This window comes from Sus scrofa, chromosome 4 (assembly GCF_054392235.1).
Source record: "Sus scrofa isolate SSC_HxYL_T2T_F1_AM1 chromosome 4, Sscrofa_HxYL_maternal_Yorkshire_Landrace_v2.0, whole genome shotgun sequence".
NCBI lineage: Eukaryota > Metazoa > Chordata > Mammalia > Artiodactyla > Suidae > Sus > Sus scrofa.
In genome coordinates, this window is record NC_139386.1 from 67,098,630 (window position 1) to 67,125,081 (window position 26,452).

Genomic DNA, 26,452 nt, shown 5'->3' on the forward strand with positions numbered 1-26,452 from the left:
AGATCAGAGCCACATCTGTGACCTACACCACAGCTCACGGGCAATGCTGGATCCTTATCCCACTGAGCGAGGCCAGGGATCGAACCCACAACCTCATGGTTCCTAGTCGGATTCGTTTCTGCTGCACAGCCATAAAAATTAAAAAACAAAAAAAGTTCTGGGCAGAGGAGGATAAATTTACGATCAAAGGAAAACAAGAGCAAAGATCCGATCTCAGCCCAGGGAGTAGGAGGAAGCAAACCCTAAAGCCATCAGTCTCTTTCCTTCGGGTGTGTCCTGGCTCACATCCACTTTCAGGACCCTGGAACATCCGCTTGCTTCTAAGAGATAACCATCAGGGCTGGTGGCGTCAGTGTCAACTTTGTGTGTTTCTCCCCATCCGGGGCCGGGTCCAAGCGCAGTTTACTCAGGCTGAACTTGACCTTGTGCGTTGGTGGGAGCAGCCTGGCAGGCGCTAGGTTTGCTCAGGTGTGCGCCCGGTGGTGCTGTTTTGCAGCTCGCCCATGCATCGTTGGGGAGTGGAGCCCCTGGAGCGGATGTGCGGACCAGTGCAAGCCGACGGCGCGGGTGCGGAGGCGCGCGGTGCGCCAGGAGCCCCAGAACGGCGGCGCGCCCTGCCCGGCCCTGGAGGAGAGAGCCGGCTGCCTGGAGTATGCGACAGCCCAGGGCCAGGACTGCGGGCACGCCTTTGGTATGGCGTTTCCTTGATTGCGGCCCCGGGGGCCCTGGGGTGACTTACCATCCCCTCTACCCATATAAGGCCAGGTGCTGAGCAGGAAAAGTTCCACGCGGAGTGGAATGGGCTAGTCTGCTCAGAGGAGGTGGGAAGCTCAGAAAATCCTTGATAAAGGAATTATTTGGCAGCTGCATAAAGTCTCCCAATACCCCCTCCCACTCCTTTTGTTATAAAACCAGAAGAAGGGGTGTTCCCGCTGTGGCGCAAGGGCATTGGCATCTTGGGAGCGCTGGTACACAGGCTCGATCCTGCCTTAGCACAGTAGGTTAAGGATCCGGTGTTGCCGCAGCTGTGGCTTGGATCTGATCCCTGTCTAGGGAACATCCCTATGTGGCCGGGTGGCCAAAAAATAAAACCCAATTGAGGCCCCTGCCTGTGGTGCCTGCGCTCAGTGGAAAGGACGAGCACTGTGGTTTTCAGTAAACTCAGCAAGCGGACCACAAAGGACTTTAGGCAGGATGAGGCTATTTCACACGGGATGTGTCCAGAAGACTGCTTTTTTTTTTTTTGCTTTTTCGGGCTGTACCCGCGGCATATGGATTTTCCCAGCAATGCAGGATCCCAGCCGCGGCTGCGACCAATACCACAGCTCAAGGCAATGCCAGATCCTTAACCCACTGAGCAAGGCCAGGGATTGAACCTGCAACCTCATGGTTCCTAGTTGGATTCATTTCTGCTGTACCACAATGGTAACTCCCTTTACCACCATTCCTGCTTTAATCACCATCGATCTCATACATGTGAAAACGTGAAAACAGTAGAAAACTTAGAAATTCCTAAAGGATGATAAAATGACTTTTTTTTTTTTTTTTTTTTTTTGGGCGGTGCCTGAGACATATGGAAGTTCCCAGGACAGGGCTTGAATGCCCTGCAGCAGCAATGACCCAAGCTGCTGCAGTGTCAACTCAGGATCCTTTACCTGACAGGCCACAAGAGCTTGAACTCCCATGAAGCCATAGGAAACTCACCAAGAAATAAGCGAAAAAGCCACAACCTGCATGTTGACCACAATGGAATCCGACAGAGTAAAACACTGACTGCTCAGGGTAGCAAAGATCATATGTTTTTCATGGGAACCTGGAAAATTCCATGTCAGCATGACCCTCGCCAAGCCATTTTATTCCTTTTCTCATTCCACCCACAGATATTGGGCGTCTACTTGATGCTGGGCACTGGGCAGGGTGCCAGAGTGACAGTGGGGGAAAAACATTGACGTGGAACCGGCTGTCCAGTAGATTGCGGTCTAGTGGGAGGGGGAGATGATAAGTAGATCATCATGGAAAGTGGGTCCCAGAAAATCACAGCTGCATTTGGGTGCAGCAGGTCCTGAACAAGGGAGAGGTGTGCGGAGCTGTGTGTGTTCTAAACAGAGTCCCCTTGGCCTTGGCGGAGGCTGGGAGCAGCAGAGAGCTGGGAGCGGCAGAGACGGGTGGGACAGGACTTCCCTAGGATGTGGAGGTGAGGCTTTCCAGGCAGAGAGACCAGCATGGGGAGCCAGGTTGGGGAGGGGGGCGTTGAGGGATTTGGGGGCTAATCTAGGAAAAAGCACATGACCAGGACAGGCAGTAATACACTTCCACCTTGTAGGGTGGTACTTGGACAGGGTTGCATGAGAGGATGTCCAGAGGCTGGGATGCGGCCACCACCACCCAGACAGGGAAGAGAGGAACCTACCAGGGGCCGTGTGTCTAGGTGATGTCAGCTCAGCAGCATGGCCTGGAACCTGTGGGTCAGAGAGCTGTGAAGGACAGGTGCCACGTGGCTTGGGGTCTTGTAAGCCCAAGGCTTTACCTTATCAACGGAGACCAGATGCTGGGTGTCATTTCACAGGGTGTGCAAAGCAGGAGGGGCCCAAATGGCTAAAAATCCACATATGTGGCTATTTTTAAAACAATTGGGGAGTTCCCGCTGTGGCTCAGCAGGACCTGACCTAGTGTCTATGAAGATGCAAGTTTGATCCCTGGCCTTGCTCAGTGGGTTAAGGATCTTGGGGTTGCCAAAGCTGCAGCTCCTATTTGACCCTAGCCCAAGAACTTCCATGTGCCGCAGGCAACGGTCCTACAAGGAAAACCAAATGTGAAAACAATTGGAGGTATAAAATTTTGAATTTGGTGCCAGCAGGTTTGGGAGCTAAGAGGTCTCAGCCAGCTGTGAGGAAATAAAAACCCAGGAGACATCTTCAGCTTATTTATGTAACTCATGGAGCCACAAGGCCCATTTGCTAAGTGGAAGGAAGGTCAGTGTGTGGGGAGCAGAGAAGGGGGCCTCTGGGCTGACACCCACCTTGACGCAGGGCCTGGGAGTCCCTGTCAGGATTCTGGTCTTTAAGAGCCACTGGGGGAGTTCCTGTCGTGGCACAGTGGTTAACGAATTCAACTAGGAATCATGTGGTTGTGGGTTCGATCCCTGGCCTCGCTCAGTGGGTCAAGGATCTGGCGTTGCCATGAGTTGTGTAGGTCACAGACGTGGCTTGGATTCGACATTGCTGTGGCTGTGGCATAGTCTGGCGGCTACAACTCTGATTGGACCCCTAGCCTGGGAACCTCCATGTGCGTGGGGTATGGCCCTAAAAGCGAAAAAAAAAAAAAAAAAAGAGCCACTGGGGTGTTTTCTTCAGGAGCCAGTGTGATCAGATAAGTGATTTTTTTTTTTCTTGTCTTTTTGTCATTTCTTGGGCTGCTCTTGCAGCATATGGAGGTTCTTCCCAGGCTAGGGGTCTAATCGGAGCTGTAGCCACCAGCCTACACCAGAGCCACAGCAACAACGCAGGATCCCAGCCGCATCTGCAACCTACACCACAGCTCATGGCAATGTCGGATCCTTAACCCACTGAGCGAGGCCAGAGATCAAACCCACAATCTCATCGTTCCTAGTCGGATTCGCTAACCACTGAGCCACAACGGGAACTCCCAGATCTGTGATTTGAAACGACCTGTGACCTCTCCGGTAGTGGAGGTAGTGGAATGGGCAGTAGTGGGGTCTGGGGCAGAGGCCCCTCGAATATTTGGCAATCGATTTAAGCTCCTGGGGAAATAGTTCAGGGCTCACAGAAAAGGTCATAGAACAAGATCACGTTCAGCTCCGGCACTCTGCAGAAACACTACACAAAGGCTCAGAGAGGAAGCTTCTGTGGGACATTATTGATTTAGGGGATGACACTCAAGGTCTAGAGCAGACCTGTCAGAAAAAGCAAGTGTGTGACTCAGGGCTCCGCTGCTACAATGTACTCCTTCAGCACATCCCACTCTGCAGGGCCTCACCTGCTTGCCAGACCCCTTTGAAGCCCTGGAACGATGGAGGTCACAGGAAAGGGGCCAGGAGGGCCAGTGAAGAGGATGCAGTGGAATATGATGGGTCAAGGACACCAGAGAGCATTAGCCCCACACCTGCCACCACCCCACCCCCCACGGTCTCTTCTCTGCCTGGAGATGTCCCCTCCTCTGTCCCTGACAGGGAAGGCTCACAGCCCCGCTTTCCTCTAAATGTCCTTGAGCTCCCCAGGTACCCCTCTCACCTGCCCTCCCATCAGACTCCACTAAGGATATTCTGTGGGTCCCCAGAAGGTGTTAGCAACTTTGCTAGGAGACCAACAAGAGAGATCTGATGTAGGTTATTTCCCCACTTTATTTGATTAAATAACCCTTTTTATCCAGGGGGCATCACTAATCATTTTTCTGTGGCTCTACTTTGTTGTTGTTTTTTTTTTTCCTGGGTTTTTTGTTTGTTTGTTTGTTTTTTCTGCCCATGCCCTCAGCATTTGGAAGTTCCAGGGCAAAGGACCTATGCCACAGCAGCAACCTGAGCCATAGCAGTGACAATGCTGGATCATTAACCCACTGAGCCACCAGGGAACTCCCATGCATACACTTTGGAGAGAGATGGACGACTAGGGGTAAACAAAAGGAAGGGAATGACAGTGATGTGAAAATGCATATCTTTCCATTTATTTGTATTTTCTTTTCTTTTCTTTTTTTTCTTTTTTCTTAGTTCCCAGGCTAGGAGGGGTCCAATCGGAGCTGTAGCTACAAGCCGTCACCATAGCCACAGCAACGCCAGATCCTTAACCCACTGAGCAAGGCCAGGGATTGAACCTGCATCCTTATGGACACCACTCAGGTTTGCAACGTGCTGAGCCACAACAGGAATTCCTATTAATATTATATTTCAAAATTGAAGTGACAGAGTCTAGTAACTAAGTAGAAATACAAAGGCTATGCAAGGCCAGGGAATGAAACATGTTTAATGAAGCACTCTTTTTTTCTTTTGTGGCTGCACCCGAGATATATAGAAGTTCCCAGGCCAGGGACTGGTTCTGAGCCTTAGCTGTGACCAGGCACAGCTGTGGCAACACCAGATCCTTTAACCGGGGCCAGGATCTCTGCACCTCCGCAGCAACCTGAGCCACTGTAGTTGGATTCTTTTTAAATTTTTTTTAATATTTATTTATTTATCTATTGCTTTTTTAGGGCTGCACTCGTGGCATATGTAGATTCCCAGGCTAGGGGCCCAATCGGAACTGTAGCTGCCAGCCTAAGCCAGAGCCACTGCAATGCAAGATTCGAGCCGCATCTGCGAACTACACCGCAGCTCAAGGCAACACCAGATCCTTAACCCACTGAGTGAGGCCAGGGATTGAACCAGCATCATTATGGTTCCGATGCACCACAATGGGAACTCCTTGCAGTCGGATTCTTAACCCAATCCAATGCACCATCGTGGGAACTCCCTGAGGCACTCTTTTTTTTTTCCCTGTCTTTTCTAGGGCTTCTCCCGTGGCATACGGAGGTTCCCAGGCTCCACCGGCCTATGCCACAGCCACAGCAACACAGGATCCAAGCCTCATCTGCGACCTACACCACAGCTCAAGGCAATGCCGCGTCCTTAATCCACTGAGCAAGGCCAGGGATTGAACCCACAACCTCATGGCTCCTAGTGGGATTCGTTAACCACTGCGCCACAACAGGAACTCCCCTGAAGCACTCTTACGAATGATCAAGTAGCCATTGCATTCTTCCTGTTTCATTACTGTATATCACAGCCATATTTATCATCATAAGAACAATCCAAAAACCCATATCATGTCTTTGTTGCCCGTACTGACAATGGTTTATATGCACTTTTCTCCAGAGAAGAGATCACTGTGCAGTATTGTGAACTGCATGCTTCCAGGCTGGTGGTGTTGGTCCCATTTTCATTCCATCCTCTTCTATACACAATATCTTCAGACCAGTGGTTCTAAGCCTGCTTTCGAGGCCCCCTGTCGTGTCAGAGGGCTTTATGAAATTCTCAAAGCAAATTTAATTTACTTTCATGTTCAAAGTAAGTATGTGTGGTGCCACGCTTTCAGAAGTGGAAGTTGTTGTAAAAATGAACAATGGTGGGTTAAAGGTAGATGCCAGAAAAGTTGGCAAATAGCCCGTTAACAAAGAATCTATTACATTGAATATTGTTGCCAGGAAGGGGAAAGGAGGGGAAGCCAGGCCTTATTGAGAGTCTTTGTCCTGGGGCTCCAGTTACGTGCCTCCATACATAAGCAGAAGTGGGACTGGAGGCAAAAATAATCTAAATTACTAACTGCTCTAGAGTAATGAAAAATTAAATTTGTGGGGGATGTTAAAAAATGGTGCTGGTTCAGAGGCCTCCAGGCTATCTGGCTTCCAGCTTATTTACTTTAGATTCAAGCCTAAGGGAAGGGCGCCCCCTCAATAGAAGATGCCATCAAACCCAGCCAGAGCTGGAGGGGCCAGGACATGGAGGAGACCAGGTGCAGGGTTACAGGCTTGCTTCTGTGATGGGTCATAACCACAGAGGCTTGACACTGAGCATGGGTAGTCAGTCTTAAAAAACGGAAGCTACTGTCTGTATTGGAGCCCCTGCTAGGTCATTCGCTATTTTTTTTTTTTTCTTTTTTAGGGCACACCTGCGGCATATGGAAGTTCCCAGGTGGAACTGGAGCTGCCAGCGTATGCCACAGCCACAGCCACACCAGATCCCAGCTGCATCTGGGACCTACACCTCAGCTCACAGCCACACCAGATCCTTAACCCACTGAGTGAGGCCAGGAATCAAACCCACGTCCTCATGGATACTAGTCGGGTTCTTAACTTGCTGAGCCAAAATGGAAACTCCTCTTTTTTTTTTTTTTTTTTCCTTTCCTTTTCCTCCAGTCATTCACCATTTATTTTCCCTTCATTCAGACCTCATCAGGACACTTCTTTACAAAGCATTGGTGATGACCTTTAACCTATGATGTCAAAGCACTTTGTAAATTGAGCAGGGTGCCACCCTGCTTGGGCTTTAATCTGTGCCCACTGGGAGCCCTCCCCCACCTCTGGGACCACCCCTCCCCGCATAGCCTGGGGGGACTCAGAGTGTAAGGGCTAGATTTCCCAACAGAAAGGGAAAGTAAAGCCAAATTTTATTTATTTATTTATTTTTTAGGCCACACCTGCCGCATATGGAGGTTCCCAGGCTAGGGTCAAATCAGAGCTGCATCTGCTGGCCTACAACCACAGCAACGCAGGATCCAAGCCTCATCTGCAATTTCCAGGGCCTCTCATAGCAATGCCAGATACTTAACCCACTGAGAGAGGCCAGGGATTGAACCTACATCCTCATGGATACTAGTCTCCTTCTTATCCCGCTGAGCCACAATGGAAATTCCTAAAGCTGAATTTAGTAATTTATGGGTCACATGCTATAATATTGAAATTTTAAATAGTATGAAGTTCCCTGGTTGCCTAGCAATTAAGGATCTGGCATTGTCATTGCTGTGGCTCAGGTTACTGCCATGGCGTGGGTTCAATCCCTGGCCCAGGAATTTCTGTATGCCACAGGAATGGCCAAAAAAAAAAAAAAAGTGAAATTTTCTGTGTATTATAATAGAGGCAGCCTGTCTGGCACTGCCACATTTAAATAGGAGCCTTGAATACATTCTTAATCTCTCTGGGCCACAATTTCCTCATCTCTGAAATGGGGAAATAATAGGTTCTCTCTCAGAAGCTGGTTGCAAGAATTAAATGAATTAACACATGAAAAATGCTTAGTGTCATGCCTGGAAACTTAGAAATATATCTCTGTTAACTTTATTTGTATAATCTTAGAACTTTTTCTTAGGATTTTTTTTTTTTTTGGAGGGGGGTTGGGGGGATCTTTTTATGGCTGTGCCCATGGCATATGGAGGTTCCCAGGCTAGGGTTGAATTGGAGCTGTGGTCGCTGGCCTACACCACAGCCACAGCAACTTGGAATCCAAGCCACCTCTGTGACCTACACCACAGCTCATGGCAACGCCAGATCCTTTAACTGAGGGAGGCCAGGGATTGAATCCAGGTTCTCATGGATACTAGTCAGATTCGTTTCTGCTGAGCCACGATGGGAACTCCTTTCTTAGGAATTTATGTCAGAAACTGTAGTAATACACTTGGTCCTCCACTTCCTAACCAACCCACCCCCTAGCTCTACATTAGGTGCACTGTCTTTGAACTTTTGTAATAAGATAGGTAGCACAAATTAGAAGCTCAGATAAATGTTTTGAACTAAAGAAACACATCCTGAAAATGTTACAGTTTGACTGGTGTCTTGCTTCGTGGGTTTAGCAATACGTGCATTCTTCCCTCAGTGAATAAACCCATAAATGCATTAGAAGAACAGAAACAAAAACAATACCCGAGACCAAGAAAACCCTTTCAATGTTTTGTGTTCCTGGTAATTAGGATCCTAACATACATGCATTCACTTGTCCTTTTTGATTCCAAGCGTGGATTTGGGAAGTTTAAAAGCTACAATTATCACATTTAGAAAGAATACCATGTCCTCTTTGGAAAACAAACATGTTAGTCTAGCAAGAAAGAGCCCCTTGGCTGGTACTCTAGCGGTTACGCTAGATGTGGCTAACATTCAGACGGCACTAGAGGTGCCCGGCCACATGGGACAAGAACCGTGCTCGCAACTCTCAGGACCAAGTGGCTACCAGAGGCTGGGGCACTCATATTCCTATGTAATACATCACTGACGCCGCATTTCAGAAAATCTAAAGAAGAATTAGGGCTGCCATCTTGTGGCGAGAAGGAGCTCAGCACTATGAAGAGGCAGGCTTGAAGCCTCTGTTTTGCTGCTGGTACCCTCCCGCCAATTTGCTCTGGTTGAGGCTGACCATAGACCCACCGTAGCTGGTACCTCCTCTTCCTGGGACGGTCCAGTTTCTGCAACAAAAGGTAGGAAGGAGGGTTGAGCCATCTTAGCTGCGAGGCTTAGTAAAAGAACAGAAGACCCTAGAGAAGCAGGACTTTTGGGTGGCAGTTTCACGACTTCATTCATTCATTCTTCGCACCCATATTTACTGAGCGTGTAAATGTGTGAGGGCTGCTGTGATGCAAGAGGCAAAACCATATCTTCCTTGAACTGACAGCAGGGTGAAATCCAGAGGTTATCTCCACGTGCAACCCAGAGCAAGAGATGTCCTCAGATTTAGAGATGAAATAGGAAGGAGACAAACAAAATACGAGAGCAGAGGTGAGAGGAAAGAATTCCTGGCTGTTTTCTTTCCTCCCACCAGAGGTGGGTAAGGTGCGGGGGGAGGGGAAGGGAGGGGAGAAAACCTTTAGGACTTTCCCTTCCCGAGGTTGGCCAGGGCTGTTTGGTCACATCCCGGGCTATGTGGTTGCTGGCAAAGCTTCCTCGCTGTGATTATCAGAAGACCTGGGAGGGTTCACCCTTTTCTCTTTGCTGCTGCTGTTTTTTTTTTTTTTTTTTTCTTTCTCATTCCCTCTCTCTGTTGTCTTCCCCCTCCCCTTCAACCCCCTTTCTCTCTCTTTTGTCTTCTTCCTCTTGCCTTTCTTCCTTCTCTCTCTTGTTTTACTTTATTTTCCCCCATCTTTCTCTTTTCTTCTGTTTCTCCTCTTTTCATTAAAAAAAAAAAAAAAAATCCAGAGCTCCCCTTGTGGCTCAGCAGGTTGTGAACTTGATATTGTCTCTTTGAGGATGTGGGTTCAATCACTGGTGTCGCTCAGTGGGTCAAGCATCTGGTGTTGCCACGAGCTGGGGCGTAGTTCACGGATACGGCTCGGATCAGGTGTTGCTGCGGCTGTGGTGTAGGCTGGCATCTGCCACTCTGCTTGGACCTCCAGGCAGGGAATTTCCATATGATGAGGGTGTGGCCATAAAAAGAGAAAAGCGGGGGTGGGAGGAGAAAAAAAATCCTTTCCCTTTTGCTGTTAAGTCACTTTTTCCCTGGGTTCCTCTCTCCCCACCTATCTTTCTATTATTCCCTCTGGGCTGTGCTTCCTGGCCCCTTCCTTCCTTTTCACGAAGAGTTCCCACTGCAGAGGAGTGTGAATATCAATAGCCTGCCAATGCTCTCCCCAGCCAACTGCCCTGCCCAAAGCTTTACGGAATTGGGTTCTCAGGATTCTGACTTAACCTCCTTTGACGCCTCGATGGTGTCCCACAGACCTCTGGACTTCGGGATGGAGGGCCTTAAACCAGTTTGCATTTGGGAAACGTTGCCTAGGTGCTGCATGTGTTCAACACCGTTCTCCTTCTTCCAGTCCCTGCCTTTATAACCACCTCTGCGTTCAACAAGGAGCGAACCAGACGAGCAGCCTCCCCACAGTGGTCTGCAGACACAGAGGATGCCAGGTAATGTGGTGCTTTTTGTACTTGAGTCTTTCCAGACAAATGGTTAAGTCCGCCCACACAGGTTACTTAGCAAGATGGGTTTTCTTCTGTTATTTGTTCATGAACTTCAGGTAAAACATGACTTGTGGAGTTCCCATCATGGCTCAGTGGTTAACGAATCCGACTACGAACCATGAGGTTGTGGGTTCGATCCCTGGCCTTGCTCAGTGGGTTAAGGATCCAGCATTGCTGTGAGCTGTGGTATAGGTCACAGACGTGGCTCCGATCCCAAATTGCTGTGGCTGTGGTGTGGGCTGTTGACTACAGCTCCTATTAGACCCCTAGCCTGGGAACCTCCATATGCAGTGGGTGTGGCCCTAGAAAAGGCAAAAAGACAAAAATAAAACAAAACCTGACTTGTTATCACAGATCTGGGAAAGTACTAGTCCCTTGCCTGTTCTTATGGGGCTTGAGAAATTTCTTTGTCTCTGAGGTCTGAGCTCTAAGAAGAAACTTATAATGAGATGACAATGAGATGATATTATTTTGTCAGTCCCTTTAATCACATGCTCAACTCATGGTCTTGATGGGACTGTGGACTCCAGCATCACCTCTGTTTGGTGAATTGAAAGTGGTCCCCAACTGAGATTGAGGATTTCTATCAAGACTTAATGGCTCAGCTGGGAGGAACCTCCATGCTCCATAGAAATTCACTCTTCTGCTATCAGACACCAGATGGCTTCCTGTTCAAATCTCCACATGGCACCTCCTGCACCTCGGTTTTTTCTTCTTGAAAATGAGAATAATAATTCCTACCACATGGAACTGCTGCAAGAATTTAATGAGAAAATAGTTTTTTTTTTTTTTTGGTCTTTTTAGGGCTGCACCCGCAGCATTTGGAAATTCCAGGCTAGGGGTTGAATGGGAGCTACAGCTGCTGGCCACAGCCACAGCCACAGCAATGTGGGATCCAAGCCACACCTGCAACCTACACCACAGCTCATAGCAATGCTGGATCCTTAACCCACTGAGCGAGGCCAGGGATTGAATCCGTGTCCTCAAGGATACTATTCAGATTCATTACTGCTAAGCCGTGATGGGAATTCCGAGAAAATATTCTTAAAAAAATGTCTGGGTTAAGCTGTCTGAAGTTGACTGAAGCCACATCCCAGAATTTCCTACCTTAATGCCGTAAGGTACCTAATAAGTGATACCTGCCATCCTTAAAGATCTTACTTAATAGGTGATACAAGTCATCATTAAAGATTTTCTTTGGAATAGACTCTCCAAATACTTTCCATCTAACCTATTACAGCTCATAGCTCTATGGCTAACTAGCCCATTTTAGCATAGTTAGAACCAAAAATGCCACCTTCAGGGGTTTGACTATGTTTCATTGCTCTGAAGAATTATGTAAGTCTAAACTATTCACCGGAAGTTCCTGTTGTGGCTCAGCTGGTTACAAACCTGACTAGTATCCATGAGGACTCAGGTTTGATCCCTGGCCTTGCTGAGTGGGTTAAGGATCCAGTGTTGCTGCAAGCTTCAGTGTAGATTGTAGAAGTGGTTCAGATCTGGCATTGCTGTGACTGTGGCATATGTTGGCAGCTGCAGCTCCAATTTGACCCCTAGCCTGGGAACGTCCATATGCTGGGGGTGTGGCCTTAAAGAGACAAAAAAAAAAAAAAAAAAAAATCATCAATGTCTGGCTGTGCCCCCAGGGGCTTGAGTCTGGTCACATAATAGAGTGTTTAGTTTTCACAGTTCAGTGTAAGGTGACACTAGCCTGTTACAGGAAAACTCATTTTCCCATGTCCTTCTACCTGTAATGCCCAGTATAACTCTGATGCTTGACTTCAAGGCAAAACTCATCTCCTGACCCCAGATCACACAGGGGAGCTCGGTGGGGGGTATAGGAGAGCCCTGGGAATGTTCGTGGGGCAGAAAAACACAGGTGCTCACCTGGGTGCCAAGGACTAGTCCTCCTGGAACTCATATGTCCTCTGGATCAAGGAAGTTTTGGTTCAATTTCTATAATTCATCACTGAGGGCAATTTTCCTATTGAAATATGCTTCCCCACCCAACCCCCGCTCTGGCTGCAGCCTGTAGCACTCGATATGGGATCTCGGTTCCCAGACTGGAGTTGAACTGGGCCTCTGGGGTGAAAGTGCCAAATCCCAACCACTATACAGACCACCAGGGAACTCCCTGATATGTGCTTTTAGACATTCATCGGTGGTCAGACTGGACAATCTACAAGACAAATTTCTGCCAATTCATGCTGACCAGAAAATTTAATCGTGGATTGGAAAACAGCAAAAAGAGAGTTGCCATTGTGGTTCAGCAGTCATGGGCCCGACCAGTATCCATGAGGATGCGAGTTCAATCCCTGGCCTCGCTAAGTGAGTTAAGGATGTGGCGTTGCTGTGAGCTGTGGTGAAGGTCGCAGACTCAGCTTGGATCCTGCATTGCTGTAGCTGTGGTGTAGGCTGGCAGCTGCACTTCGATTTGACCCCTAGCCTGAGAATCCTGCATGCTGCGGGTGCAGCCCTAAAAAGACAAAAAAAGAAAGATAGAAGGAAGGAAGGAAGGAAAGAATGAGTCAGACATCAGAGTTCCGTGAATGAGAAATTTGACAAAGGCATTTTGTGACCTGCGAAGACACACTGCTCTACCTTGTCCAGGTTGTGAAATGCCCTTGGGGATCCCAGGCTTCCTCAGACTGTCTACAGCATTGAGCCCCGTCTAATCAGAGCATGTGAAACTGCTCCTGCTTTTGCTCTAGATACTGTATGGAGTTCAAGACAGAGTCCTTGACGCATCACTGCGCCCTGGAAAACCGCCCCCTGACACGGTGGATGCAGTACCTCCGAGAGGGCTACACGGTGTGTGTGGGCTGTCAGCCTCCAGCCATGAACGCTGTGAGCCTCCGTTGCTCTGGAGACGGCCTGGACTCTGATGGGTAAGGAAGGGAAACTGGCTGGAGGATTTCTCTCTCTCTCTCTCTCTTTTTTTGTCTTTATAGGGATGCACCTGCAGCATATGGAAGTTTCCAGGCTAGGGGTGTACTGGAGTTGCAGCTGCCAGCCTACACCACAGCCACAGCAATGCCAGATCCGAACCGTATCTGCAACCTACGTTGCAGCTTGTGACAACACCATATACTTAACCCACTGATCGAGGCCAGGGATCAAACCTGTGTCCTCTCGGGCACTATGTCGGGTTCTTAACCCGCTGAGCCCCAATGGGAACTCCCTGGAAGGCTTCTCTTGGTCTCATTCGAGGAGATCTGTCCCCTCCCTGTCTGAACAGTGGACAGTACGTAGCAGAACAAGCCGTGCCCCCAGAGACCCAAAAAGTGAGGAAAGCCTTCCGCCTGGCAGGTCCAAGCCCAGAGTCCAGTTCACACTTTGGGACTCTGTCCCAGAGAGGAGTGGCTGAATTTGGATATTGGGGTTCAGACCAAGCCCCCAAGCAACCACCAAAGACTGGCACAAAAGCAGCCATAGACACTGTGTGAACAGCTGAGCTTGTCTTTGTTGTAATAGTATTGTAATGGACACTCAAATTTGAATTTCTATAATTTTCATTTATCGCAAAATATTTTTCTTTTGATTTACTTTCAGCTCTTTACCTATAGTTTTTTGTTTGTTTTTATGGCCGTACCTACAGCATATGGAAGGTCCAAGGTCAGGGACTGAATCTGAGCTGCACCTTCGGCAATAGCATGCTGGATCCTTTAACCCACTGCACCAGGGTGGGGATTGAACCCACGCTTCTGCAGCAACTAGAGCTGCTGCAGTCAGATTTTTAACCAACTGCACCAGAGTGGGTTAACTTAATTCTTTAAAAACATAAAAATCATTCTTTTTATTACTGTTATTTTTTATTGAGGTATAGTTGACTTACAATATTATATTAATTTCAGGTGTACTCTATCGTTATTAGAAAATATTAGCTATATTCCCTGTGCTGTATAATATATCCTTGTAGCTTATTTTATTTTATTTTAATTATTATTATTATTGTTATTTTATTTTATTTTATTTTTTTGCCTTTTTAGGGCCATACCCACGACATATGGAAGTTCCCAGGCTGGGGGCCAAATGGGAGCTGCAGCTACCGGCCTACGCCACTGCCACAGCAATGCTAGATCCAAGCTGCATCTGTGACCTACCCTGCAGCTCACGGCAATCCTGGATCCTTAACCCACTCAGCAAGGCCAGGGATCGAACCTTCGTCCTCATGGATACTCATTGGGTTCATTATGGTTGAGCCACAACGGGAACTCCCATAGCTTATTTATTTTATATGTGTAGTTGGTACCTCTTAGTCCCCGACCCTTATCTTGCCTCCCTGGCCCCCACTGTCCCTCTCCCCACTGATAACCACTAGTCTGTTCTCTATTTCTGTATGTCTGTTTCTTTTTTGTTATAATCACTCGTTTGTTTTATTTTTTTATTTTTTGGTTCCACATGTAAGTGATAATATACACAGTATTTGTCTTTCTCTGACTTATTTCGCTAAACATAATACCCTCCAGGTCTATCCATGTTGCTGCAAATAACAGAATTTCATTTTTTTTTTTAATGGCTGAGTATTCCATGGTGTGTGTACGTACGTATGTGTATATATGTATATATACCACATCTTCTTTATTCATCTGTTGATAGAAACTTAGGTTGCTTCCATATCTTGGTCATTGTAAATAATGCTTCTATGAGCACTGAAGTGCATGTATTGTTTTGAATTACTGTTTCCATTTTCGTTGGCTATCTACCCAGGAGTAGAATTGCCCAATCATATGTAAAGGGTTTTGTTTGTTTGTTTGTTTTTGCTTTTTAGGGCCACACCTGTTGCATATGGGAAGTTCCTAGGCTAGGGGTCGAACCAGAGCTACAGCCACCAGCCTACACCACAGCCACAACAAGAGGGGATTCGAGCCCAAGTCTGCGACCTACCCCACAGCTCACAGCAACGCTGGATCTTTAATCCACTGAGAGAGGCCAGGGATCGAACCCACACCCTCATGGATACTAGTGGGGTTTGTTAACCACTGAGCCACGAAGGGAACTCCCAAAATTATTCTTAACTCATAGACTGCACAAAGGAGTGGGCTGGAACAGGCCCGTGGGTCACAGTTTGCTGAACCCTTGCCAAGATGACTCATACCACAGCAAAAATTCAGAACCACTGCTTCATGGATTGATCATAAAATCATGACTTGAGATGGTAGCGGTGGGCCCAGCTTTGCAGGATCATAAACTCTTCTGATGTTCTGAGCACCCAGTTTCCCGTGTGGGGGACGGGGTAGGTTTCTCTCACACAACCCCAAGCAATTCATAGGCCCCTGGCCGGGGATCCAACGACTCAACTCAGTTATGACACTGTCCACCTAGAGACAGCATCAGAGCTCTTACAGGTAAGAGGTGAGGCCTGCAAATGCCAATCTCAAGCCAAGGCTGTTTTCCTGTGCTTCTGACCAACTGGCTATAAGCCGGAGGTTGCCAGGACCTCCTCCTCAGGTTGGATTAATTTGCAAGTGCAGCTCCCAGAACTCAGAGACACACTTCCTAGATCACCAGTTTATGGTAAGAGGATCGAACGCAGGAAGAGCCAGAGGGAAGAGAAGCGGAGGGCAAGGCGTGTGGGATGGGCGGCCTTCTCCCCACATCTCCACGTGCTCACCAACCTAGAAGCTCTCTGAACCCTGTCCCTGGGGCTTTTATGGAGATTTCATTATATCGGTATCATTGGCTAAATCATTGGCCACTGGCCACTGAGTCAACCTCTAGCCCTTCTCCCCTCCCTGGAGGTTGGGGGTGGGGTGGGGCTGAAAGTTCCCACCCTCTAATCACCTGGTTAGTTCTCCTGACAACCAGCTCCCAACTTTAGGTGCTTCCAAAAGAATCACCTCATTCACCTAACAAAACCACCTTCATCACTCTCAACATTTAGGAAATTCCAAGGGCTTTGGGAGCTGTGAGCCAGGACCTTCGGACAGAGACCCACCATACATGAGAAATATATTTTGGTCATTGGAATGGTGAAAATATATTTCTTTCTTTCTTTTTTTTCTTTTTTTTTTTTTTTTTTTTTTTTTTTGGCTTTTTGCCTTTTCTAGTGCCGCTCCCACGGCATATGGAGGTTCTCAGGCATATGGGGATCGAATTGGAGCTGCATCCAATGGTCTACACCAGAGCCACGGCAATGCGGGATCTGAGCCGTGTCTGCAACCTACACCACAGCTCATGGCAATGCCGGATCCTTAACCCACTGACCAAGGCCAGGGACTGAACCTGCAACCTCATGGTTCCTAGTCAGATTTGTTAACCACTGCGCCACGACGGGAACTCCAAAAATATATTTCTTGAAAGTCATAGTTTCACATAAAGCTACAGAAGTCTGTAGATTGTCCCAAAGAATTTACTCTTGAAAATATTTTACCACATTAAAAACCCATCCCAGGGAGTTCTCCAGTGGCTCAGCAGGTTAAGGATCCAGCATTGTCACTCCTGTGGCTGTGGTTACTGCTGTGGCATGAATTCAGTCCCTGGCCTGGGGAACTTCTGAATGCCCGAGCATGGCCAAACAAACCAGCCAACCAACCCACTGCAGTCTTGTACTTATCTATTATCTGTCAGTTAAATCAGATAACACTACTCATCTCTAAAACCAGGTTAGACTTCACAATGGACAATGGATTGTGGTTTTAAGAATGTCAGATGGGGAGTTCCTGTCGTGGCTCAGTGGTTAACGAATCTGACTAGGAACCATGAGGTTGTGGGTTCGACCCCTGGCCTCGCTCAGTGGGTTAAGAATCCGGCCTTACCATGAGCTGTGGTGTAGGTTGCAGATGTGGCTTAGATCTGGGGATGCTGTGGCTGTGGTGCAGGCCAGCAGCTGTAGCTCTGTTTAGACCCCTAGCCTGGGAACCTCCATATGCCCCGGGTGTGGCCCTAGAAAAAGACCAAAAAAAAAAAAAAAAAAAAAGAGAATGTCAGATGGGACTGATAAAATGCAGATTAGAAAGAAAACTATGGGCCTTTCCAGTTAATCATTAGTCCCATCGTATATTTTAATATTTAATAACTTGAATTTATGTTTATTAGTCGCTTGTGCCTCTGTATCGAGTACATCATACGAACAGTAAATGGGTAAAGAATTCTAATGAAATAGAAACCTAATATTTAGACCTAATACTTTCCCGAATACTTCATCCATATTTTGACTGTAAATGAATATTATAATTTAATTTGTACTCATAAAGCACCTTCGATCCTGGCTGAGGTTCCAGTGACTTTAAAAATAATCATTTTAATAATCTGGCTCTCATTTCTTTTCACTGCTCCCATTTTTCACCATAGAATCCAAGAGTTGGACAGGAATACAGAAGATCATTTGGTTCAGGCTCCTTTATTTTTTACGTCAATATTATTTATTTATTCATTTATTTGTATTAAAGTATAGTTGATTTACAATGTTGTGCCTGAGGTCTTACTGTACAGCACAGGGAACTATAGCCAGCCTCTTGGGATAGACCAGGATGGAAGATAGCACAAGAAAAAAAATGTGTGGAATTCCCATCGTGGCTCAGTGGAAGTGAATCTGACTTGTATCCATGAGGACCCAGGTTCGAACCCTGGCCTTGCTCAGTGGGTTAAGGATCCGGCATTGCTGTGGCTGTTGTGGAGGCCAGCGGCTACAATTCTGATTTGACCCCTAGCTTGGGGAGTTCCCGTCGTGGCGCAGTGGTTAACGAATCCGACTAGGAACCATGAGGTTGCGGGTTCGGTCCCTGCCCTTGCTCAGTGGGTTAACGATCCGGCGTTGCCGTGAGCTGTGGTGTAGGTTGCAGATGCGGCTCGGATCCCGCGTTGCTGTGGCTCTGGCGTAGGCCGGTGGCTGCGGCTCCGATTTGACCCCTAGCCTGGGAACCTCCATGTGCCGCGGGAGCGGCGCAAGAAATGGCAACAACAACAACAACAACAACAACAACAAAAAAGACAAAAAGACCCCTAGCTTGGGAACCTCCATATGCCGCTAGTGCAGCCCTAAAAAGCAAAAAAGGAAAAAAAGAATATGTGTGTGTGCGTGTGTATATATATGTGTGTGTTTGTGTGTTTCTGTAACTGGGTTACTATGCTGTACAGACTCCTCTAATTTAAAAATACACAGGAGTTCTCATTGTGGCTCAGGGGGTTAAGAACCCCACACTGTGTCTGTGCAGTGTCCATGAGGATGCGGGTTTGATCCAGACCTCGCTCAGTGGGTTAAGGATCCAGTATTGCCACAAGCTGCAGTGTAAGTTGTAGATGTGGCTTGGATCTGGCATGGCTGTGGCTGTGGCGGAGGCCGGCATCTGCAGCTCTGATTCGACCCCTGGCCTGGGAACTTCCATATGCCACAGCTGCAGCCTTAAAAGAAATAATAATTTAAATATACACAAAACATACTATATATACACAAAATATACTTAGAGCAAGTGAGAGACACAAACACAGTAACATGAAACTATAATCTCAACAGGGTGTAGTCAAACAGGGACTAATTAGTAGCTTGTTTTTGTTTTTTGTTTTTTGTTTTTTGTTTTATTTTCCCACTGTACATACAGCAAGGGGGTCAGGTTATCCTTACATGTATACATTACAATTACAGTTTTCCCCCCACCCTTTCTTCTGTTGCAACATGAGTATCTAGACAAAGTTCTCAATGCTATTCAGCAGGATCTCCTTGTAAATCTATTCTAAGTTGTGTCTGATAAGCCCAAGCTCCCGATCCCTCCCACTCCCTCCCCCTCCCATCAGGCAGCCACAAGTCTCTTCTCCAAGTCCATGATTTTCTTTTCTGAGGAGATGTTCATTTGTGCTGGATATTAGATTCCAGTTATAAGTGATATCATATGGTATTTGTCTTTGTCTTTCTGGCTCATTTCACTCAGGATGAGATTCTCTAGTTCCATCCATGTTGCTGCAAATGGCATTATGTCATTCTTTTTTATGGCTGAGTAGTATTCCATTGTGTATATATATACCACATCTTCCGAATCCAATCATCTGTCGATGGACATTTGGGTTGTTTCCATGTCCTGGCTATTGTGAATAGTGCTGCAATGAACATGCGGGTGCACGTGTCTCTTTTAAGTAGAGTTTTGTCCGGATAGATGCCCAAGAGTGGGATTGCGGGGTCATATGGAAGTTCTATGTATAGATTTCTAAGGTATCTCCAAACTGTTCTCCATAGTGGCTGTACCAGTTTACATTCCCATCAGCAGTGCAGGAGGGTTCCCTTTTCTCCACAGCCCCTCCAGCACTTGTTATTTGTGGACTTATGAATAATGGCCATTCTGACTGGTGTGAGGTGGTATCTCATGGTAGTTTTGATTTGCATTTCTCTTATAATCAGCGATGTTGAGCATTTTTTCATGTGTTTGTTGGCCATCTGTATATCTTCTTTGGAGAAATGTCTATTCAGGTCTTTTGCCCATTTTTCCATTGATTGATTGGTTTTTTTGCTGTTGGGTTGTGTAAGTTGTTTATATATTCTAGAGATTAAGCCCTTGTCAGTTGCATCATTTGAAACTATTTTCTCCCATTCTGTAAGTTGTCTTTTTGTTTTCTTTTTGGTTTCCTTTGCTGTGCAAAAGCTTTTCAGTTTGATGAGGTCCCATGGGTTTATTTTTGCTCTTATTTCTGTTGCTTTGGGAGACTGACCTGAGAAAATATTCATGATGTTGATGTCAGAGAGTGTTTTGCCTATGTTTTCTTCTAGGAGTTTGATGGTGTCCTGTCGTATATTTAAGTCTTTCAGCCATTTTGAGTTTATTTTTGTGCATGGTGTGAGGGTGTGTTCTAGTTTCATTGCTTTGCATGCAGCTGTCCAGGTTTCCCAGCAATGCTTGCTGAATAGACTTTCTTTTTCCCATTTTATGTTCTTGCCTCCCTTGTCAAAGATTAATTGATCATAGGTGTCTGGGTAGTAGCTTGTTTTGATAGAACCTAAAGAAGGGACATTTAGTTTGTGATCTTTTTTTCTTTTTTTTTTTTTAATTTAAAATTGTAATGCTTTTTTTTTTTTGGTTGTTGTTGTTGTTGTCTTTTTAGGGCTATACCTGAGGCATATGGAAGTTCTCGAGCTAGGGGTCGAATCAGAGCTATAGCTGCTGGCCTACACCACAGCCACAGCAGTGTAGGAGCTGAGCTTCGTCTTCGACCTACACCATGTGGTAGCCTGCCGCAATGCTAGATCCTTAACCCACTGAGCAGAGCCAGGGACTGAACCCATGTCCTCATGCATACTAGTCAGGTTTGTTACCACTGAGCCACAACGGAATTCCTCAATTTGTAATGCACTTTAAAACTCCAGGTGTGATGATTCTTTTAAAAGCAACAATATGGAGTTCCCATCGTGGCACAGTGGTTAACAAATCCGACTAGGAACCATGAGGTTTCGGGTTCTGATCCCTGGCCTTGCTCAATGGGTTAAGGATCCAGTGTTGCCGTGAGCTGTGGTGTGCGTCACAGACGTGGCTCGGATCCTGCGTTGCTGTGGCTCTGGCGTAGGCCGGCAGCTGTAGCTCAGATTAAATCCCTAGCCTGGGAACCTCCATATGCCGAGGGAGCGGCCCTAAAAAAGGCAAAAAAAAAAAAAACCCAACAATAACAGGAGTTCCCGTCATGGCGCAGCGGAAACGAACCCGACTAGGAACCATGGGGTTGAGGGTTCTATCCCTGGCCTTGCTTAGCGGGTTAAGGATCCAGTGTTGCCATGAGCTGTGGTGTAGTTCTCAGATGTGGCTTGGATCTGGCATTGCTGTGGCTGTGATGTAGGCCAGCAGCTACATCTCCCATTCAACTCCTGGCCTGGGAACCTCCATATGCTGCTGTTGTGGCCCTAAAAAGACAAAAAAAGAAAGAGAGAGAGAGAGAGAGAAAGAGAGAGAGGGAGAAAGAGAGAGAGGGAGAAAGAAAGAAAGAAAGATAAAGAAAGAAAGGAAGGAAGGAAGGAAGGAAGGAAGGAAGGAAGAAAGAAAGAAAGAGAAAGAAAGAAAGAAAGAGAAAGAAAGAAAGAAAGAAAGAAAGAAAGAAAGAAAGAAAGAAAGAAAGAAAGAAAGAAAGAAAGAAAGAAAGACAGACAGACAAAAACAACAAGAACACCAAATCTTGATTTAGGACTCTAAATTAGAATGATCTTTGGTTTGCTTTAGCATAACTCACATCTTCAAAATCTCGTTTCAGAAACCAGACTCTCCACTGGCAGGCAATTGGCAACCCTCGGTGTCAGGGAACTTGGAAAAAAGTGCGGCGAGTGGAACAGTGCTCCTGTCCAGCTGTTCACAGCTTTATTTTTATATAGATTATAAGTATTTCAAAATGTGTTTGTAAACATGCTAAAGAGTAGCAAGTCATGTCCAACACTGCATAATCCTTTCAAAACTCTGGCCAAATTCCCTGAATATATGTCATTGCCACACTCTGAAGTAGAGAAAGGACACTTAGAGGCCAGTTCTCAAGAAACCTCGTGCCTTCCTCTCTATTTTTACTAAGTTGAGGACCCACACCAAAAGTCTTCTCTGGTTTTATGTCCTTGGATTTGTCACCTAGTCTTCTCATTCGACAGGTGGCCCAGACACAGAGTACATCTGTCTGAGCTAAAATTACTACATTTTAGTGGTCTATGTGTTGGTAAATTGTTACTTTAAGGGTGTCCACACTTTGCATCTCGCATACTTTCTTTCTATTCCATAATCTCCTCAAAATTTCTTGCTTTAAAAAACGTCTACAGATATAGGTACATTCGTCTTCATTTGTTTCCCATTTATTATTTCCTAAATTCTGAAATAATAACTTCGAGCAAATTGTCACAAGTAGTTTTCAACAGGATAAGCTGTCTGAGGTTTAGTAAGAATTTTGTAATGCGAAACCAACAGCTCTGCTAAAAATGTTTTTTACGAAATAGAAGAAATTTTCTTTGGTGCATTGAAAAGAATCAATCCAATGTTCATTGTAGGTCAGTACAAGTTCCTTTTTTTTTTTTTTTTCCTTTTTTCGGCTGCCCCTGAAACATGTGGAAATTTCCGGGCCAGGGATCAAATCCAAGCCAGAGCTTTGACCTATGCCACAGTTGCAGCAACGCTGGATCCTTAACCCACTGTGCCACAGTGGGAACTCCACAAGTTCCTTTAAATGTTATAATTTCCATGAAGTGAAATTTTGGCACCAGTGAATGAAATCGCTTAATTATCAGCATTCTACTATCATAAATGTCTAAAATTATTTCCAAGGCTTAAAGCCTGAAGTTGACTAAAATAATCTTGGGGTCCAACCCCAAGTTTAATTGAAGTAAGTGTACTACGTTTTATTTCCTATAGCACATGTTTTCTTTTGTTTGGAGTAGAAGGCAGAGGTATAGATTATCTAAGGCGTAGATTTTTTATGAGTGTTAGGATTCCTGCCGACGACCCACCACATACACACACAGAGAAGTATTAGTCTCTTTACTTTATAATTGGAATATCAATGAACGAGAAACAAAGTGCCTTATTGAAGGATCTGGGCTGACAGTTGGAGCCAAATCTTAGCTTCTCATCCAGGATTTAGCTTCGACACAGGGCCTGACGATGCCAAAGATTCTGCTGTAAAAGCGAAGCCCATTTCAGTTCTGAGACAAATTTTAAATTCAGGATATTTTTCTGGAGAACTGAGTCTTGAGATTTAAACTACAAGCGAACCTTAGAGATATTTGGGTTTGGTTCCAAACCACCACAGCAAAGCAAGTCACGAGAAAGAGAAAGTTTTGGTTTCCCAGTGCATATAAAAGTTATGTTTATACTATTCTGAAGTCTATTAAGTGTGCAACAGCATTATGTCTAAACAAATGTACATACTTTGTTTTATTTTATTTTTTTCTTTTTAGGGCGGCACCTGTGGCATATGGAAGCTCTCCCAGGCTAGGGGTCTAATCGGAGCTGAAGCCGCTGGCCTACACCAGAGCCACAGCAATACAAGATCTGAGCCTCGTCTGTGACCTACACCACAGCTCATGGCAACACCTGATTCTTAACCCATTGAGCGAGGCCAGGGATCGAACCTGTATCCTCATGGATACTAGTCAAGTTCTTAATCTGCTGAGATGCAATGGTAACTCCCCATACCTTAATTTTAAAATACTTTATTGTTGAAAGATGCTGAACATCCTCTGAACCTTTAATGAGTAGTAACATCAGAGATCACTGCTCCCAGATCACCTTAACAAGTATAATAATAATAATGAAAAAGTTTGAAATATTGTGAGAATTACCAACATGTGACACAGAGATACAAAGTGAGCAAATGCTTCAAAACTTCCATTTGAACAAAATGCAATATCTGCAAAGCACAATAAAATGAGGTATGCCTATATATGAAACTTCTTTGGTTTCACTTGTATAAAATATTATTTACTAGCACACGTATTTCTTGGTACTTATAAGTATATAATGACAATAGTGAAGCTTAATAGGGATGAGAAAGTCCCCAATATTTAACACTGAGTGTAGCAATATTTCTGACTATGTATTTATTTAACTGTCAGAATTGTTTTGTGATAAATTCTTCAGAAATTAATAATTAAAAAATTGTGTCTCAACAGGGCTGGGAATTTCAACTGTAAGTTCAGTATTAACATTTCAAGACCATTTCTAACATGTAAAACTTTTGGGCCTCCCCGGGTAATTTTCAATGTTACTTAAAATTTTATACCAGTAAATAAACTTTCTGTTCACATTTTTTAAAGTTTTTTTTTTTTTCTTTGCTTTTTAAGGCGCATCCATGGCATATGGAGGTTCCCAGGCTGCGGGTCCAATCGGAGCTACAGCTGCCAGCCTACACCACAGCCACAGCCACAAAGGACCCAAGCCATATCTGTGACCTACACCACAGCTTATGGCCACGCCGGATCCTTAACCCACTGAACGAGGCCAGGGGTCGAACCTGTGTCCTCAAGGATGCTAGTCAGATTTGTTCACCACTGAGCCATGACGGGAACTCCTAAAAGTTCTTTGACTGGAAGATATCCAGATTTTCCGGACTGGCCAGAGAATAAACAAAATGTCATCAAAACCAAAACCAAATGCTTCAGAAGTGACAATCATAGGTATAATGATTAACAGCAATAAAACTCTGATGTATTATGGTTATGGTTTCAATATGTGTTAGAACATTTAGCATATTTGAGCTATATAAAATCAGTTTTTCAAAGTACATATGTAGCTTTTAGTCTTTGGCCATTAATTACTTTCATATTGAAGCATATTTTTGTTATTTCTATTCTTGTGGAGAATTTCATTGGCTAGAAGGCATAACTATGAAATACTGGTCTTAAACAGCTTGTTATTTATTCTAGCAAAACCCCAGGAAATGGTACAGAACTGAAATATGTCATCCAAGTGATTAATGAAGGACCCCAAGTTTTTATTTCCAAAGATAAAGATCAAAGTATTTAAGACTGCTTTGGTATTTTTTTTTAATGAGTACCTTAGATTCCAGGTCCTTTCCATGGACACTCTGCAATGATTTACAGACCTTCACATTATTTAATAGGTTGTTTCTCAAAAGTGCATGAGGAAAGTAATTTGAGCAAAAATAAATATACTTACTCAGGAAAGAAGGGGGAAGGAATTAGAGATGGTGATCATTTATAAAAGTGGAAGAAAAAAAAAGGAGAGAAGGGAAAAGTGAAAAAAGGAACAAGGTGAATTATAACCTCTCTTTTGAGGGTCCTTCTTGGGATGTTTTTACTTGAGTCTGTTGTCTTTTAGCATACATAGCAATAGCAATAATTTAAATTGCTTAATTCCAGCCTGGCATAAAAATTTAATTAGCCATCTTTTCCAGGTATGCAACAAAATTATGTAAGATAAAACTGGTTCTGGAGTTCCTGCCGTGCCTCAGTAGTTAACGAATCCGACTAGGAACCATAAGGTTGCGGGTTTGATCCCTGGCCTTGCTCAGTGGGTTAAGGATCTGGCGTTGCCGTGAGCTGTGGTGTAGATCACAGATGCAGCTTGGATCCAGCATTGCTGTGGCTGTGGTGTAGGCCGGTGGCTACAGCTCCAATTAGACCCCTAGCCTGGGAACCTCCATATGCCTCAGGTGTGGCCCTAGAAAAGACAAAAAAGACCAAAAAAAGAGACAAAACTGGTTCTTCCCCCTAAGAATAGTCAGTTTCCATGGCTCAGTGGATTAAAGATCCAGTGTTATCACTGCTATGGCTGGGGTTGCTGCTGTGGCAGGGCCTACACCACAGCCACAGCAACGCCAGATCCAAGGCACATCTTCAACCTATACTGCAGCTTTTGGCAACGCTGGCTCCTTAACCCACTGAGTGAGGCCAGGGATCAAACCAGCATCCTCACAAGACAATATCGGGTTCTTAACCCCCTGCATCTCAAGGAGAACTCCCACATTGGTCTTTAGAAACCTCAAAATGTTTAGTTTAATAAATTGTTTCTAACCTTGGAAAACTCCAAACCTGCAAGAAAAAAAAAAAAAAAAAGAATTCAAAGAAGTTCCAGATTTGGAATTAATTGCCTACTATAACAAAGTCCATTTTTTTTTTTCATGTTTTTTGCTTTTGGGGTTTTTTTGGCAACATCTGTGGCATACAGAAACTCCCAGACCGTGGAGTTCCTGTTGTGGCTCAGCAGTAACAAACCCAACTAGTATCCATGAGGATAAGAGTTCCATCCCTGGCTCTGCTGGTTGAAGGATCCAGCATTGCTGTGAGCTGTAGTGTAGATCAAAGATATGGCTTGGATCTGGTGTTGCTGTGGCTATGGTGCAGGCTGGCAGCTGCAGCTCCAATTCAACCCCTAGCCTGGGAACTTCCACAGGCCTCATGCGCGGCCCTAAAAACCATTAAAAAAAAAAAAAGAATTTCCCAGGCCTGGAACAAACCCACACCACAGCAGTGACAATGCCGAACCCTTAAATGCTAGGCCACGAGGGAACTCTCCAATATATTTGAAGAAAACAAAATCTAGAACTCAAGCCAAGGGTCAGCAAACTGTGGCCTGTAGGCTAAATCTTCCTGCTGTCTTGCTTCTGTAAATATAGTTTC

At 45.4% G+C, this 26,452-nt stretch overlaps 1 protein-coding gene across 4 annotated transcripts in view; it reads left to right on the forward strand.

Annotated features, from left to right (window-relative positions):
- Nucleotides 1-24,126, forward strand: part of SBSPON (somatomedin B and thrombospondin type 1 domain containing) — a 37,337-nt gene extending 13,211 nt beyond the window's left edge. Inside the window, exons 2-5 of one of the 4 annotated variants that reach the window (XM_021089235.2) lie at nt 497-691; nt 10,284-10,374; nt 13,140-13,316; nt 21,592-24,126. In XM_021089235.2, coding sequence (XP_020944894.2) covers nt 497-691; nt 10,284-10,374; nt 13,140-13,316; nt 21,592-21,709 — 581 coding nt within the window. In that variant the 3' untranslated portion in view covers nt 21,710-24,126. Of the gene's footprint in view, nt 1-496; nt 2,688-4,813; nt 7,596-10,283; nt 10,375-13,139; nt 13,317-21,591 lie in introns of those variants that run through there. The other 3 variants (XR_014843684.1, XR_014843683.1, XR_014843685.1) reach the window with 3 other exon arrangements.
- Nucleotides 24,127-26,452: the final 2,326 nt, after the last annotated feature.